We start from the raw sequence: 16,573 nt of genomic DNA, 5'->3' as shown, positions 1-16,573 counted from the left end.
GAGTTTCCATTTACTGAAATTGGGAAGACTGGAGGAAGAGCAGGTTTGGGGAGGCGGAGATCAGGAGCACAGTATTGAACGTGTTATGTCGTGCATACTTGTTACACATCTGTTACACTTCCGTGGCAGAGGCCATGGGTGCCTCACCCACATCTCCCAGCGCCTTACCACCTCGGGGCATGCAAGCCTGACCTCCCCATGCCAGGTTCTCCGTCTCCTTGCCTCTGGGCTTTCTCTGGCTGCTGGAGCCTGCTCTTCCCGCGTGCGTGGGAGGCCAGAAATAGAGGGAATTGATATCCCCCAGAGCAGCCAACCACCAATCACTGGCAGTAGTTGATGTATAAATACCCCAGGCTCCTGTGATATTTAGGCAGAGTAACATTTAGCAGGACTGACTGGTAACTTGCTTGGTAACACACTATTTATTGGCCGTCTTTCCCATCTCTGTTCCTTATTCTTGTGCCTGTATTTCCTAGGTTACCTCTTTTGTAAACTACTTACACCTAAATCCCTGCCTCAGGCTCTGCTTCACGTGGAACCCAAACTAACAACTAAGTGACAAGGTCGTGTAGGCGGACATGCTTATGCATCTGGAATCACTGAGGAAATGATTGTAGGGAAGGAGTCCAAGGACTATGCCTTTAGGTAGCCAACATCCAGAGGCTACGGAGATGAGAAGGACACAGCCTTGGAAGTAGAAGAGGCAGGAGAAAAGACAGATACCATGGGATTCACTTATATGTGGAATCTAAAAAACAAAACAGACATATTCTTAAATACAGAGAACACAGGGTGCCTGGGTGGCTCAGTCAGTTGAGCATCCAACTCTTGATTTTGGCTCAGGTCATGATTGAACCCTGTGTCAGGCTCTGTGCTCAGTGGGGAGTCTGCTTGAGATTCTCTCTCTCTCCTTCTGTTCCTCCCTCTGCCCAAATAAGTAAATCTTTAAAAATAGATAAATATAGAAAACAAACTGATGGTTGCCAGAGGCGAGGAGAGTGGGGGAATGGGCAAAATAGGCAAAGGGAATTAAGAAGTATAAACTTCCAGTTATAAAATAAGTCACAGAGACGAAAAGCACAGCATAGGCATATAGTCAATAATACTGTAATAATGTTATACGGCGACTACTTACCGAGGTGAGCATTAAGAATGTGTGGAACCTGAATCACTATGTGGTCTTCCTGAAACTAACATAACATCGTACTCAACTATGCTTCGGTAATAAAAAAAAAAATAAAAATAAAAATATATAACTAAAAAAAAAACAGGGACACCTGGGTGTCTCAGGTTGTGATCCCGGGGTCCTGGGATCGAGTCCCACATCAGGCTCCCTTTGGGAGGCCTGCTTCTCCCTCTGCCTATGTCTCTGCCTCTTTCTCTCTCTGTGTCTCTCATGAATAAATAATAAAATCTTAAATAATAATAATAATAACCAAAGAGAGATAGGAAAAATGCCAGGAGTGTGTGTTGCCCTGGAAACCAAGTGACAAAGGTGTTTCAAGGAGGAGGAATAAAGCCTAAGAAATGACCATCAATTTTAGCAACTTGGGGGTCTGAGTGGTCTCCAGAGTAGGGTGCACATTCCCTAAGAATTGCGCAAGATAATTCACTGATGAGGGAAGGCAATATTAGAATTTCCATTTATATTTATTTGTCCTATCTTTTCCATTTCTATGATTATATATATTTAAAATGTCTGTATTAGTAGTACATGTATATAATTTGTAAATGTATATAAAAGTAGTGCTCAAAAATATTTATTGATAAAGCCAATCAAAAGCCAATTTTTTTTTAAGATTTTATTTATTCATGACAGACAGAGAGAGAGAGAGGCAGAGATGCAGGCAGAGGGAGAAGCAGGCTCCATGCAGGGAGCCCCATGTGGGACTCCGTCCTGGGTCTCCAGGACCACACTGGCCTGAAGGCGGCACTAAACCCCTGGGCCACCGGGGCTGTCCCTCAAAAGGTATTTAGACCAATACCCTAAAGTATCAAGGTCTTTCCTGCTTCAAGACCTTCTCTCCTTCTCTCCTACACATCCTGACCATTAGAACCTACCCTCATCACTTCCCCATCTACTTTCCTCTAACAGTCAGATTTCAGGGAGAGCCTTCCAAGTCTTCCCTGATCGCCAGACTAGGGGTACACCCCCTTTATGCCTGCATTGCCTCCCACACCCTTAGCCTGTAAGCCAGAGACCTTCCACCTGCCTCTCCAGATCCACTCTCCACCCCTCATTCTGCTCTCTGCCCCGGGCTACAGCCAGTCTCCTTAGTTCTTTGGGTTCCGGTTGGCTTTGGTCTCTCGCAGAGGATCGGAGGAAGGAGCAGGAGGACCTGCTATCTGTTCTCCCAGCTTCTCGCTGTAAGGTTGGCTCAGCCTAGCTATGTGTCTGGAAGGAAGGTCTCAGCTCCTCTCACGGCAAATTTCTTTACACAATATTCTGTGTTCTAAGGTCTCTTTTCTTCCCTTGCCCCTTTGCTCCCATAGACATGTTTTGCTTGGTCCAATCTAGGTTTAAAATTTTGAATTTGTTGCTGACACTTAGTGATTGGAACATTTGCATAAATTCAGATGTCTGGCTTCTCTTGAAAAAATCAGATTTGACAACACTGGAGTTGTTTGCCCTAGGGCATGCACTCCTCAGACTCCATAGTCCCCACTACTCCCTATTGCCTTGCAGTAAGCTTGCTGCCCTCAGACTCTTCACTAGATTTGGAGAAAGGGGAGGGTTACTTTCAAATGTGTCTACACTTTCTCTCATCTGCCAGCACCAAGAGGGTCCTCAATCTGGGATTGCCATAGTCCCCTCCTTACCCACCCGCCTGCTCGCAGGCCTATCCTTCTATCAATTTCCCACAGTGCAGCCAGAGTACTCACTCTGGTACGGAAATCAGAGATCACACTCTCCCTTAAAACCATCTTCCACTCTCCTACAGATAAAGGCTGCATTTCTTAAAACAGTCTCCAAGGCCCTGGGTTTTCCGACCCTGCCTACAACCCCAGGCTGGTGTGGACCCACTCCCCTAAGTCTCTGTGTCAGCACAGCGGGCCCCTCTCAAGTCCGCAGACACACACCCACACGGTCCCTCGCCCAGGCCCAACACTCATGCTGCTCCCACAGCCACGTGCTGGGCCTCCCTCCTCCACCTCTTGTTCACAGTGTCCTTTCCCGGGGAGGCCTCTCTGTTCTATCTGTACTCCTCCTTCACAGTGCTACACTCGTCATCTGGGCTTTTTTCAAAGTCTTTGTCCCTCGCTGGACTGTAGGAACGGTGTCTTCTTTATCGCCTGGTACTCGCTTGTACTAGTAGGTACTCGCTTGTACTCACTGAACATTTGTTGAAAGAGTGGATGTGGAGACCTAGCTCTTCATGGAAGAGCAGTTCCTGCCACTCGGCAACAGTTCAGAATACTGGGCTTTTTTCTGTTTTTCATAAAGATTTTATTTATTCATTCATGAGAGACACAGAGAGAGAGGCAGAGATACAGGCAGAGGGAGAAGCAGGCTCCCTGTGGGGAACCTCATGTGGGACTCAATCCCAGGACCCTGGGATCATGACCTGAGCCAAAGGCAGATGCTCAACCACTAAGGCACCCAGATGCCCCAATACCAGGGCTTTTAAAAATGTTTCCTGTGATTACCCATTTATGTTACCAAGCATGGCAACAATCTGATTGAACGCAGAGTGGAGGAAGCAGGTCGGGAGAAGTGAGACCCCAGGGTCCCCAGGGCACAGGGTTTAAGGAAGCTCGTCCCCTTGCAGCCCTTCTCCTGCCTTTCTTGGGTCCAGGCCCTGGGAGGGCAGCCTTGCCAGGAACCAGCCAAAAAGAAGAAAAATGAAATAAGACGAGGACTATGCTCCAGGGAGGTCTGTGCTCCAGGGAGGTTTGTAACAGCAGCCTGACCGCACCACGACCTGGTCATCGGGGGCCTGCAATGTGGGCAACAGTGAATGGCAGAGGGGACATGCGTCCTCACGGAACCTCCCAGAACCTCCCAGAAGTCTGGGTCGGCTCTGGTGGGGGAACAGCAGCTGGCCCTCCCGCAGGCAGTCTGCCCGATTAAGGGATGGAGCTCTTTATTCTCACCCTTTTTTTTTTTTTTTTTAAAGATTTTATTTATTTATTCATGATAGACACACACAGAGGGAGGCGCAGGCTCCATGCAGGGAGCCTGATGTGGGACTCGATCCCGGGACTCCAGGATCATGCCTGGACCGAAGGCAGGCACCAAACCGCTGAGCCACCTAGGGATCCCCTTTATTCTCACCCTTAAAAGAGCAGCTCACCTAGCAGGCTGCCAGACCCGAAGTTTCTATTTCTGGTAAGCAGGTGGAGTGAATCTGCAGCCTGAAGCCTGCCAGGTAGCGGACACAGGACCCGGGAGGCCAAATGCATCGGGCTTGGCGGTGGTGACCCTGTCCCTGGGGCTCGCTGCCTGCAGAGGTCACATAAACCCCAAGGATTCTGCTCCCTTATGGCTGGGCTCCTCCTTCCCTAGTATCGCCTCCACCAGAGCAAGAGTAGTCACATCAGAGGCCAGTGGACCCTGCCCCTTTCCATTCCAGAAGCCCTAATGGGCCTACTTTATATACCGACAACGCTCTACTTGCAAGCAGCCCCATCTGTTTTCGTGCCCACACCCACGGTGCTAAAATTCTTCAAGGCAGTTGTTTGCAAGTGGGTCACAGGGGCCCTGCAACCCTGGTTTCCCATTTACTTGCCTGGAAATTTTTTTTCTTACCTAATCGAAAGTCTGGTCCCAATTCGAGGCAAAAACTGAATTGTTTTACTTTGGAGTAGATTCATCATTTTCAGACATTAACCATTTTTATTACATAATTGCTGTCAATTGTGTAAATTAATTGCAGGAAAATTAGAGAATACAGATAAGTAAAAATAACTTTTTTAAACCACCCATAATCTCCTTATTAATAAAATCACTATTCTAAATATTTTGATGCAAAACTTGCCAGATTTTTTTTGTATGCAAATGATATTTGTATTTTTTTCTCACTTGCTCTACATTGAACATCTCTTCATTTCAAGAAATAAAGACCCGCACCATTATTTTGATAGCTGCATGGTGTAGTGTCATAGAGATAGAGGAACCACACTTCGGTTAAACCCATCTCTCTTGCTGGATGCTGTTCCCAATAGCACAGAAATCTACATGTGTCAGATTATTTCTTTAAGATTAATTGCCAGGGGGCACCTGGGTGGCTCAGTGGTTGAGCATCTGCCTTTGGTACAGATCTTGATCCGGGGGTCCTGGGATCAAGTCCCACATCGGGCTCCCTGCGGGGAGCCTGCTTCTCCCTCTGCCTGTGTCTCTGCCTCTCTGTGTGTTTCTCATGAATAAATAACTAAAATCTTAAAAAAAAAAAAAAGTAAATAAAAAAGATTAATTGCCAAAGGTGAGGGGCGCCTGGGTGGCTCAGTCAGTTAGGCATCTGCCTTCAGCTCAGACCCTGGGATCACATCCCACACTGGGCTCCCTTCTCAGCCGGAGTCTGCTTCTCCCCTTGCCTCTCCTCTGGCTTGTGTTCTCTCTTGCTCTCTCTCTCTCTCAAATAAATAAATAAAATGTTTTTTAAAATAATAATTGCCAAAGGTGAAATGGCTGGGCCAAAACATGCACTATTTTTAGGGCTGTCAATACATAATCGCAAACTACAGTCCAGAACAATCTGTACCAGAGAACCCTCACTCCCGGTGAGCATCACACGGCCTGGTCAGTCTGCTGGTGACTGCCCCCGCCCCGCCCTGCCCCCCAAGTGCCACTGTGGCTTGTACTGTTGCATCATGTACCTGGCACTGACAGAGTCAGACAAAATGTGAAGGGAAGGGGCAGGAGGGGCAACAGACAAGGAGTCAACAGTGTGCTGAGACCACAGTACAGAGAATACACAGAACCCGGATGTCCTAGAGCAGGGAAGCAGGGACGAGCCAGGCAGAGGAAATGATCCAGGGGGAGGAAAGGTCCCAGGCTTGGGTGTTCAGTCTCTTTTCAGGGAACAACAAACAGTTGTGTAACGGATTAAAGCCATGCATGGGGTGTTGGGAACTGTGGGCCAGGGGTTATGAGGCAGAAGAGGTGGGTTAGGTCTGAATGGGAAGGGTTTTCTGGGCTAAGCAAAGAAGCTTTAACTTGATCCAGAAAACTGGGTAAAGATCATCAAACTGAATCTTCCTTGGAAGGTAGGAGTGGGCACCAAAGTCTGTGCCTGGAAGACTCACACTGATCCAAGGGATGAGCACTGACAGCCACTCAAGAACGGCTGTCATCACCACTGACGAGCTCTGTGAGCTTGGGAACGGCCATTTACCCTCTGTGTCTAGTGAAATAAAGGGGCCAGTTTGGGTCCCTCGCAGTTCTAAGCTTTTGTGCTCCTATGAACACTGGCATATCCTTTGACTTTTTCCCTCCCAGAAAAGGTGGCCATTAAGATCCTGGACAAGACCAAGTTAGACCAGAAAACCCAAAGGCTACTATCCCGTGAAATTTCCAGCATGGAAAAATTGCACCATCCCAACATCATCCGTCTGTACGAAGTCGTGGAGACCCTGTCCAAGCTCCACTTGGTGATGGAGTATGCAGGGGGCGGGGAGCTCTTCGGGAAAATTAGCACCGAAGGGAAGCTCTCAGAACCAGAAAGCAAGCTCATCTTCTCCCAGATTGTGTCTGCCGTGAAGCACATGGTGAGTGGGGGTGAGGAAGAGTTTTGCTCCCACATCACCCATGGTGGGAGCCTGGGCTCTGGTTCACCCATGTCCGAGCATCCCAGAGGCCTTTCGTCCTGCAGGGGCTGACGGGAGTCCCTTCTGGGAGAATCCAGAGTCTGAATTTGATCACACTCATAGCCTCTAAAGCAGTGCCCAGGGGTCTCCAGTGACATAGCGGCCCCCTGGCTTCTGGGGAAGTTGGCAGAGCTGCTCCCATAGCAGGAGCACCCTCACCAGTCCCCGGCTCTGGCCTTTCTCCCCACCCACCCTCCACAGCAGGAGAGCTGGCTCCTCGCAGCTTCTTGGCCCTGGCTACCTACCTGTGTGTGTAGGAAGCTCTCTCCCCTCTTATTATGTCTCATTCCAAATCCTTTCCACACTTCACGACTCCACTCAGTCCTGTCTGTCTCTGGAACTTTCTTCAATCTCACATCAGCTCACACAGATCTTTCTCTCCATCGGTAGATCCCCCCAGCTCTAGCTGCCTCGGTGCTCAGCAGATTAACACTTGCTTATGTCATTCTTACTTTAGTTCTCTGATTATTTCATTATGTAAATCTGGACTCCTAAAGCACCCCCCACCCCAGTTCCTTCAAGAACTGGTTTTCCTGTGCCTTCTCCGCCATTGGCCATATTGCCACAAACACAGAGGGGCTGGACACATGGGCCTGGCCACCACCCTTATGGCTCCGCTAGTCTACAAGTCTGGGCTGTCCTCTTTACCCAGTACAGTCTCAGTCCAGTTGGCAGAAAAGAGACACTTGCCTGGGGGTCTTTATGAGCTGAGAGGCTGTTTCTGGTTCATTCTCTGACTGAATGCTGTGGGGGCAAGGCTGGGGTCAGTGGCTTCCCAAATTACTAGCAGGGAAGTTAGTGACCTGGGGACCCAAGACAGGCATCAGGAGAGAGAAGGGGAGGGGGAGAAAGTGAGCAAGAGAGAAGAGCACGACTGTAACGGCAGTGGGTGTTTCAGACGTGTGGTGCCAAGCGTTGCCATTTAAGTGGCCCTATGCTGCCGCGAACTTTCCCAGGGCCAGGGAGTAAGCGACACCCACACTGAGCAAAGAGATGGGAAGAGTCTTCCTCATCCTCTGTAGGAAAAAAATCGGGTGGGAGAGCAGAAGAGAACCCAGGCTGAGTCCTCCGCAGCCCTCTGCCCCTGCCATTCCTCCCGGCTCTCTGGTCTCTGAGAAGAGGGCTGGTGAATCACGGATGTAGACCCGGATTCCCGAGCGTACCTACTGTGCGCAGGGCCTTGCTGGGCCCTGCAGATACAGCATCGAACACCGTTCTCACGGCAGTCTCGTGAGATGGCTCTCGATCTCTCATTTTACCAAGAAAGAAAACACATTGCACAACTGGTATCGTTGAACCTAGAATTAACCAAGCCGTCAGGCTCCCAAGCCTGGATTCTTACCCCAAGAAGCCCAGTGAAGTAACATTAAACCATCTCTTGGGACTAAGGAGGTTAGGGGTCCCAAGATGGTCTGTCTGGATCCATCCCGATCGTGAGAGTGGGGGTGGGACATGCTCTAGAACCTTACCAAATATAGCCTCCTAACTTCTACTGAATTCTGCAAAGATAAAGGAGCACCCCCCCAACACACACACACACACACACACACACACACACACACACAAAAGAGCGTGGTTGAAAAGTTGGGGGAGGCCTCTAAACCTTCTTGGGAGGGATCCCTGGGTGGCGCAGCGGTTTGGCGCCTGCCTTTGGCCCAGGGCGCGATCCTGGAGACCCGGGATCGAATCCCACGTCGGGCTCCTGGTGCATGGAGCCTGCTTCTCCCTCTGCCTGTGTCTCTGCCTCTCTCTCTCTCTCTCTCTCTCTCTCTCTCTCTCTCTCTGTGTGACTATCATAAATAAATAAAAATTAAAAAAAAAAATAAACCTTCTTGGGGATGGTCCTTGCCAAGAGATTGCTCAGCCAGAAAAACCCATATATGGCCTCAAACATGAAGGTTACTGTTTGAGAACATTCAGTTTCGAAAGATCCAAGTCTCATGTGGGTGGGACAAACTCCAGCTGTTGCCCCACAGAAGAACAGAACCTTTGGTCTCTTTGGGGGGGGTGTGGCTGTTATGTGTGCCAAGGGTTTGAAGACAGGGCAGCTCTGGAGGCCTGCAGATGTGACTTAGGTTGACATGCATTGAACTCCTGCTACTACCCCATCATCATCTCCCTGTTTCAGAGCAACCCACGCATTGGTCTTTCCGTTAGTGTCATACCTTGAAAGTGATGACTTTTCCCTACGTCTCCTCCCGCAGCACGAGAACCAAATTATTCACAGAGACCTGAAGGCAGAAAACGTATTTTATACCAGTAATACTTGCGTGAAGGTGGGTGATTTTGGATTCAGCACAGTAAGCAAAAAAGGCGAAATGCTCAACACTTTCTGTGGGTCGCCTCCCTACGCTGCGCCCGAGCTTTTCCGAGACGAGCATTACGTCGGCGTTTACGTGGACATCTGGGCCTTGGGGGTGCTTCTGTACTTCATGGTGACTGGCACCATGCCCTTTCGGGCGGAGACCGTGGCCAAGCTGAAGAGGAGCATCCTGGAGGGCACGTTCAGCGTGCCTCCCCACGTGTCGGGGCCCTGCCTCCGCCTCATCCGGGGCGTCCTGCAGCCGGTGCCCACCGACCGGCACGGCATCGACTCCATCATGAGCAACGAGTGGATGCAAGGGGTGCCGTACCCCACCCCTTTGGAGCCTTTCCAGCTGGATCCCAAACATTTGTCCGAAACCAGCACCCTCAAAGACGAAGAAAATGAGGTCAAGAGCACTTTGGAACACTTGGGTATCACAGAAGCGCACATCCGGAACAACCAGGCCAGAGACGCCCGGAGCTCCATCACAGGAGTCTATCGGATCATTCTACACCGAGTCCAAAGGAGAAAGGCTTTGGAGAGTGTCCCGATAATGATACTCCCGGACCCTAAGGAAAGGGACCTAAAGAAAGGGTCCCGGGTCTACAGAGGCCTAAGACAGACGTCTAAATTCTGTTCAATTTTATAAATTGCATTAAACTCCTGGTAATTCACCAAGAGCATTGTTGCTGCTTTTAATTTTTTTTTTTCATGGACAACTTGGGTGGAGACACTTTTGTAATTTTTAAATAAATTATAAACTGAAGATCTGCATTTCCCCCCCAAAAAAAATTTGTCTAGATTTGCTGTCTTATTCACCAACTCTAGCGTTCATTCATTTATTTAATCAAGGACTATTTATCCAGCACCTGCCGAGGGCCAGGAAGTGTTCAAGGTGCCAAGGAAAGAGCAAAGCGTGAGAGAGGCCGGACCCTTGCGCTCCTGTGCAGGGGATTCTAGGGCTGGAGGAAGGCACTGGTGGAAAAAAACGTTTTTTAAGGAAAACCATCAGATAGTGAGGGATGCTCTACGGAGCATGCAAATCGGGGATGTGAGAGTAGAGGCTTGCTCCTTTGTGTGGAACCAGTAGGGAAGGTCCCTCTGAGTAGATGACGATCCGTGACCCTGGAGAGCCCGCCAGGGGCACAGCAGGCAGCGAGGGGTTCAAGGCGGCTTCCTGCCAGCGCAGGGCACAGGCTCCAGGCGGAGGAGCTTCTCTGGGGAATGATCCCGGGGAGGAGTGAGGCGCCGGGCAGAGAAGCAGGGTGCTGGGCCCTCGGCCTCGCGTGGTGCCTGAGGTGCCCCGTGAGCGCGTCAGGTGCTTGCCCGGGTGCAAAAGGGGAAGCCAAGGGGAAGCTGGCCAAGAGCGCCCGCCCGGGGCCACCCGCCTGCCGTGCCCTGCGCTGCGCTGAGTAGGACCCGGCCACCCCGGCACCGGCGCGTGGTTGGGAAGGAGGGTGCAGACTATGCGGCGGGAGGGCCAGGGGCGCCCCTGGTGCTCCCCAGCCTCCCTGGGGGGAAGGGCACCCAGCCCTGGCTCTGGGCTGCAGGACGCGGTGCAGACCCGCACCCCACGGTCGCGGCCTCGGGGCCGGAGGAGCGTGTGGCCCAAGGAACCCGAGGGACACAGAGGGGCTGTGGGACACGCTCCACCCCAGGCTCCCCGCAGCTCCGCCCCCGGTTACATGCAAACTGCTGGGGCCCCCGGGAAGGACCTCACGGGGTCGGATGGGTCGGCGGGTTACAGCGTGGCCCCCATCCCGGCGCATCAGGATCCCCTGGAAGCTTGTTCAGGCTGCCCGGAGGACCGGCGCCGCCCCCAGGCTTCTGATTCAGCACCTCTGGAGTGGGGCCCCAAGAATTCGCCAAGAGTTCCTGGGCGGTGCTGCCGCTGCCACTGCCACAGAGGGACCCAGAGCCACAGGCCGCGCCGCAGCTGGTGGGGCTCAGCATCTCAGCTGGGCCCGAGCGAAGTAGGCATCCTGATCAGCAAACATTGGAGCCTCTGGGGCTGGCTCAGTTGGTGGAGCATGGGACTCTTGGTCCCGGGGTTGTGAGTTCAAGCCCCACGTTTGGTGTAAAGATTACTTAAAAAAAAAAAAAAAAAAAAAAAGCTAAAAACAACCTTAGGTGCACCTTGGTGGCTCAGTCTGTTAAGTGTCCACCTTGGGCTCAGGTCATGATCCCAGGGTCCCGGGATTGAGCCCCACATGGACTCCCTGCTCAGTGGGGAGTCTGCTTCTCTCTCTGCCTGCCCCTCCCTGCTTGTGCTCTCTGTCAAATAAGTTAATCTTTTTTTAAAACACACCTTAAAAAGCAAAAGATTTGAGCCCTTATTTGTCTTGCTACAATCTCTGTTCACTGGTATCACGAGGCCCCAAAATTACGCTCCAGTGAATCTCTTGGGTTCCAGACCTACTCCTCTATCTCCTCATGATAATCACGCCCAACAGTCTCCACCAGTATAACAGCTCCTTTCTTTGCCTGATTGGCCACTGGCACAGGGACCTCAGAGTGACCGCGTGATAGTCACGGATTCCAGTTCACTGGACCCTTACTGGAGCCCCTGCTGAAAGTATCCCCCTGCCCCCTGGAAACCCAGACCTCTAATCTAGCTGACCCTGGGCCTAGGAAAGAGAGGTACTAATTCTTCAAGTGGGTCCCTGACTGTGCTGGCGAGAAAAAGTTATTTGCTTTCTACCTGTTGGCGCCCAGGCCTACATTGTGTGTGTGTGTTTTTAAGATTTTATTTTTAAGTAATCTCTCTGCCCAATGTGGGGCTTGAACTTGGGACCCTGAGATCAAGATCGCAGGCTCCACCAACTGAGCCAGCTGGGCGCCCCCAGACCTGTGTATTTGAATAACAGGGGACAACATCCATCAGCCTTGAAAGACTGTCAGGACGCGACCTCAGGCCTACAGCTAGGGTCCTGTAGCACCGGTGACTTAGCTGACCCACTCCGCTGTCCTGCTCATGCTGCCTGCATCTCATGTCAAGGCGCATAGTAAGATGAGTAGATGCCACGGTCAGGGGCCCATCGTCTTTTCCAAAAAGTCTCCGAGGCAGTGTTATGAGAGATACCCCGAAAAGAGATGAGCTGCTCTCCGTGTCCTAGCATGATGGTGTTCAAGGATACGTTGCAATCAGGACAAGCAGACCCATGTCCCGAGTAGGTGGCCGTCCAGTAAGGTGAGTCGCTGTGGTGCCCATCTGAAGTTAAACCCCGTGGATCTGATGATGCCCAGCTCACGAGGAGACAGCTCCAGGGGCTTCGTCTCCTACTGCCCCGTGATCAGGTGCTGCAGCTCGCGAGGGCCCGGCGCACACCAGCACCCGGAGGAGTCCCTTGTGGAGAGCATGGCCTCTCCAGGCCCCTCCAGGCCCCTCCAGGCCCCTCCAGGCTGGGCTGTGACCTTGTCCTGGGACGGCCAGAGACGCCACACGGTGTTCCTCTCTGCCGTGTTTACGGCCACGGTGCCAGTGCCGTTTGCACCAAAGCCTGAACTGGATCTTTCGGTGCGTTTGTGGGGATCCGCTTGAGCCTGGCAGCCGTGACCACTGGGTGCAAGAATGTGCTAAGCACCATGTATGTACCTCCAGGACCCAGACAGACCTAAGCCCTGGGCCTGACTTCGCACCAATGGATCTAAGACCCAACGATCTATCCTTTGCTGCGGAAGGAATGTGGAGCCGTGCCCCCAGGCCACTGGCCCTCTAATCCTCCATCCGTATGGCAGGGCCCCGATTCTTCCTGGAGTCTGTCACCCACACTCCGGCACACATGGGTCTTGCGAGGCCATGTGAGTTCCTGCCACTCCGATGCTACACCCCCTTGGCACACTGTCGCAGCTCTAGGCTAGACGTCCTGCAGGCTGCCAAGGTAATCAGGTCCTGCAGACCCTGTGGTGACCCAGAGTGTGAGACTTGCAATTGCCCGGAGCAGATGAGAATAGCTGCTCATCCCGGAGGAACCTGAACTGTTCTGATTCTCCTTTTGATGGAAATTGAGAAGAATGCGTTTTCCAAAGTAATAGCATATCAATGCCAGAGGTTTCCGGTAAAGACCCCACACCCAGGGTGGCAGCTACAACAGACTAACAACTACCCTCCTCTATTATCCATCTGCTCTCTGTAGCAGCCTGATGGAGAAGTTAAAGGAGGTGGTGATGGGGCCCTTTACCCTTGTGTCCTTAGAAATTTTTGATGATGAGACTGACTTTGAATGCTAATACTGATGGCTGCATTTCCTCATGTGATTGCTCATGATTTACTAACATGACCTCGGAGAAAGTACAGTTCCAGAGGTTTCCATGTGGCTCTTCCCCCACAGGTCAGTGGTCTAAACATAGTTATCCCAAATATATACTTGAAGATGGGGGAAAGAGCCCCAAGGTGGGACCCATTGTGAGGCAGACGTTGGCCTGAACTCCACCCGTCACCCAGTTTCCAAAGACCCCCATCCACACATGGGCCATAATAGCGTTTAGGATTCCCTGGTATTTCAGTTTAGACTTTTTAATCCAACAGTCCTTAAAACTTCTGGGTGTGTAGTTGAAGTACTTGTGCCAGCAGGGCTTATCCTCAAGAAGACCTGGCCTCCCAGTCACTGGGCACTGGGTCTATAAATTAATCTGCATCTGGGACCATGATTTTCTCGTCATGACAGGCTACAGCAGTCTCTGCTCACCAGCTCTCCTCTTTTCATTCTTTTGTTGTTATAAAAGGAACACTCCAGCCAGCTGTCACTCAGGACTCTGTGATCTATTAGCCATTGTCACAAAGTCCTGCAGATCAAGACACCTTGATTTCCACTTCAGCCTGACTGTCCATTATATCATGTCCATTGCCTCTAACACTTAAATAATAATGCATGGCCTCTGCCGTTCTAGAATCTCATCATCTCCGCTGATAGTAGCATGCATTTCCCACTGTCAAGGCCTACCAGCAGTGGCAGCCATCACTGACCTTTTCAGAGCTGCTGGGACACCCCTCCCCAGAACATTCCTTGTTGCCTCCTGGGGACTGTAGGTAGGGGGTTCTTCAGTTGATGTTTTCCCTAACACTGCCATCTGTGACTCATTTACTGTGGGCCATACTCCCCTCCAGCTTCTCTAGCCAACCCAACTGCACATTAAGACCAGCTCCGGGTGTTCTATTGAACCAAGTGATGGGTAAATGCTCCCGTGATGATAAACTCTCTCCTTCCAGCATAACGGTCTCCCTTGGACCTCCACCCTGGGCCCCACACCCTCGGGATCCACTTGAACACATTTTGCCCCGGTTCCTGATAGTACACATTAGCCCGATTCTGCAATTCCTTCCAGGAGACCAGGCCGTTTCCTCCCACACACACAGAGGCTGCGCTGGCTGAAGCCATGTCGAGACCTGACCTGGCTCTGGCTTTACCTTTGGGGGAGGATCTCAGGGAGGTCATGCACCATCTCACAGGCGTCTGCCTCCCTGAGGTCTTGGCCGGGTCTTCAGGCAAGGAGGGACAAGCTGCTCCTGCCAACCCTATGTGAGGGGAACCTTGTTTTCAACACTTGCAGGTGCATCTACACTGTTGTTACCCACTGAGGTCCCAGGGTCCCACTCTCTTCCTACCAAGGCTCTGACTTTGATAAAGAATTGTCAGGATGGCATTTTATCTCATCTGCAGCTCAGCCCATGTTACAATGAGACCCCAGGCCTCTTTTAGGTTCTCTACCCTCTGCCTGGGAAGGCCCCAGAGCTTCCACGGTGGGCCTCGAGTTGAGAGCTGGCTGTCTCAAGCCAGTATTTTTTCCCCCAGGCTGCCCAAGCACTTAATAAAAACTAGCCAAACCCACCATCTTCCTCATTGCCCACCTACCGCTCAGGTGCCAACAGGTACTGTAAAGTCGGGTCAGCACGTCATCCACCCGCATCTACAGCTGAGTCTGGGTAGCGATCGTGCCCTCCACGCGCCAGGGCTGGTCAGTCAGCACCTGCTCACCAACAGCGTTAGTGGTCTATTGTTGTGAACAATTACTACAAATGTAGCTGATTAAACAACACAAATTAATATCCGACAGCTCTGAGGTAGAAAGAAATCCCTCCCGGGGCTCTCTGGCCTAAATCAAGGGGGCACAGAGCTCCTTTGGGGAGCCTGGAGAAGAATCCATTTCCTTGCTTCTTCCTGCCTCTGGAGGCTGTCCCACATTGCTGGGCTGGTGGTCCCCCGCATCCACCCACAAGGCCAGCCACGCAAGGCCAGCCACGCCGCAGCTCCCCGGTCATCCGTCGACGCTCACCTTGCCCTCTAATCACAATCCTGCAAAGTTCTCTGCTTTTGAGGACTTACATGATTAGGGTGGGCCTATCTGGACAACGCAGCAAAATTTCCCCATCTCAAGACCCTTCACCTTAATTCCATTTGCTTTTGCCAAGTTGGGTAACCTCTTTGCAAGTTCCAGAGATAGTCATCTTCTGGGATGGGGGAAGTCGTGCCTACTACATTTGCCCCCTACAAATGGCAGTGTGAGCGGTTGCCATGACTGGTGAGCAAACCAGCTGCAACCTATTATCCTGAGGGTCTGCATCACAGAGCTATTCTGGGTACCGGTGGGCTTTGCCTGGATTCTCCAGAGGAGAAAAAAAAAAAAAAAAAAGCCTGACATAAAAGCTTACATGCAGCTCACTGATTTGGGAAATGATCCCAGGATGCATGAGATGTAGATGCACACAAAGAAAACAGAAGAGGAAAGGCAGTGTAAGGGTGCACTACCCAACTGGCCGTGGCAATTGGTAGTTGGTTCTGCAGGATCTTCTGAGGAACCCGGTGGAATGCTTTATGCACTAGCCAAATGTCCACCACTGGTCCAGGGTCGCCCCATGGGAACTTAACTCATCTGTACATCCAGGCTGTGAAACTGTGAGTGCCAAGTGAGTTCTGTGGGAGTCCCACATCACAGTGAGGCTAAAGTGAAAGGTACTTAGCAGGAATCCAATGGAAGGTGCTAGCATATTCTCTGAGATCCTGGTCAAAGACCAAATGGAAAGAGTTGCCACATCTGTGGCTGAAGCTGAAGGCAGGGCAGAGAGCATGTGAAATGGGGCGCAGGGGTTCAGACACACGGAGCAAAGACTCTAAGACTGGAAGAATAACCTTGGCACATTTGAGGAATGAAGACAGGGTCGATGGAAACATTGTAAGCCTTGGTGAGGAGTGTGGTACTGACTTGAAGGAGGCAGACAACAGAGCCCCTAGGAGTTGGCAAGCCTGAATAAGAAATTTGCAATGTGCTTATTGCCGAGTGGGGCAGTCCAGGTAGTCTTCAAGGAGGAAGCAACTCTTGAGATAAGCCCTCAAAGATCAACAAAGTTTGGCTAAAATGGGTTGGAGATGCTAATTTAATAGCATCTGAAAGACATGGAGGCACGGCAATGCTTTTGCAAAGTTAGTCTAACAAAACTTTTATTCTTTTTTTAACAATAGATGC

At 51.2% G+C, this 16,573-nt stretch overlaps 1 protein-coding gene across 13 annotated transcripts in view; it reads left to right on the top strand.

Annotated features, from left to right (window-relative positions):
• Positions 1-9,786, top strand: part of NIM1K (NIM1 serine/threonine protein kinase) — a 63,848-nt gene extending 54,062 nt beyond the window's left edge. For all 13 annotated transcript variants that reach the window (XM_072824709.1, XM_072824710.1, XM_072824713.1 and 10 more), the window contains 2 exons: positions 6,440-6,708; positions 9,012-9,786. In XM_072824709.1, coding sequence (XP_072680810.1) covers positions 6,440-6,708; positions 9,012-9,761 — 1,019 coding nt within the window. In that variant the 3' untranslated portion in view covers positions 9,762-9,786. The remainder of the gene's footprint in view (positions 1-6,439; positions 6,709-9,011) is intronic.
• The last annotated feature ends 6,787 nt before the right edge of the window (positions 9,787-16,573 follow it).

Source organism: Canis lupus, chromosome 4 (genome assembly GCF_048164855.1).
Source record: "Canis lupus baileyi chromosome 4, mCanLup2.hap1, whole genome shotgun sequence".
NCBI classification, from domain to species: Eukaryota; Metazoa; Chordata; class Mammalia; order Carnivora; family Canidae; genus Canis; species Canis lupus.
The sequence above is the reverse complement of the archived record's forward strand: the minus strand, read 5'-3'. Positions and strand labels throughout refer to the sequence as shown.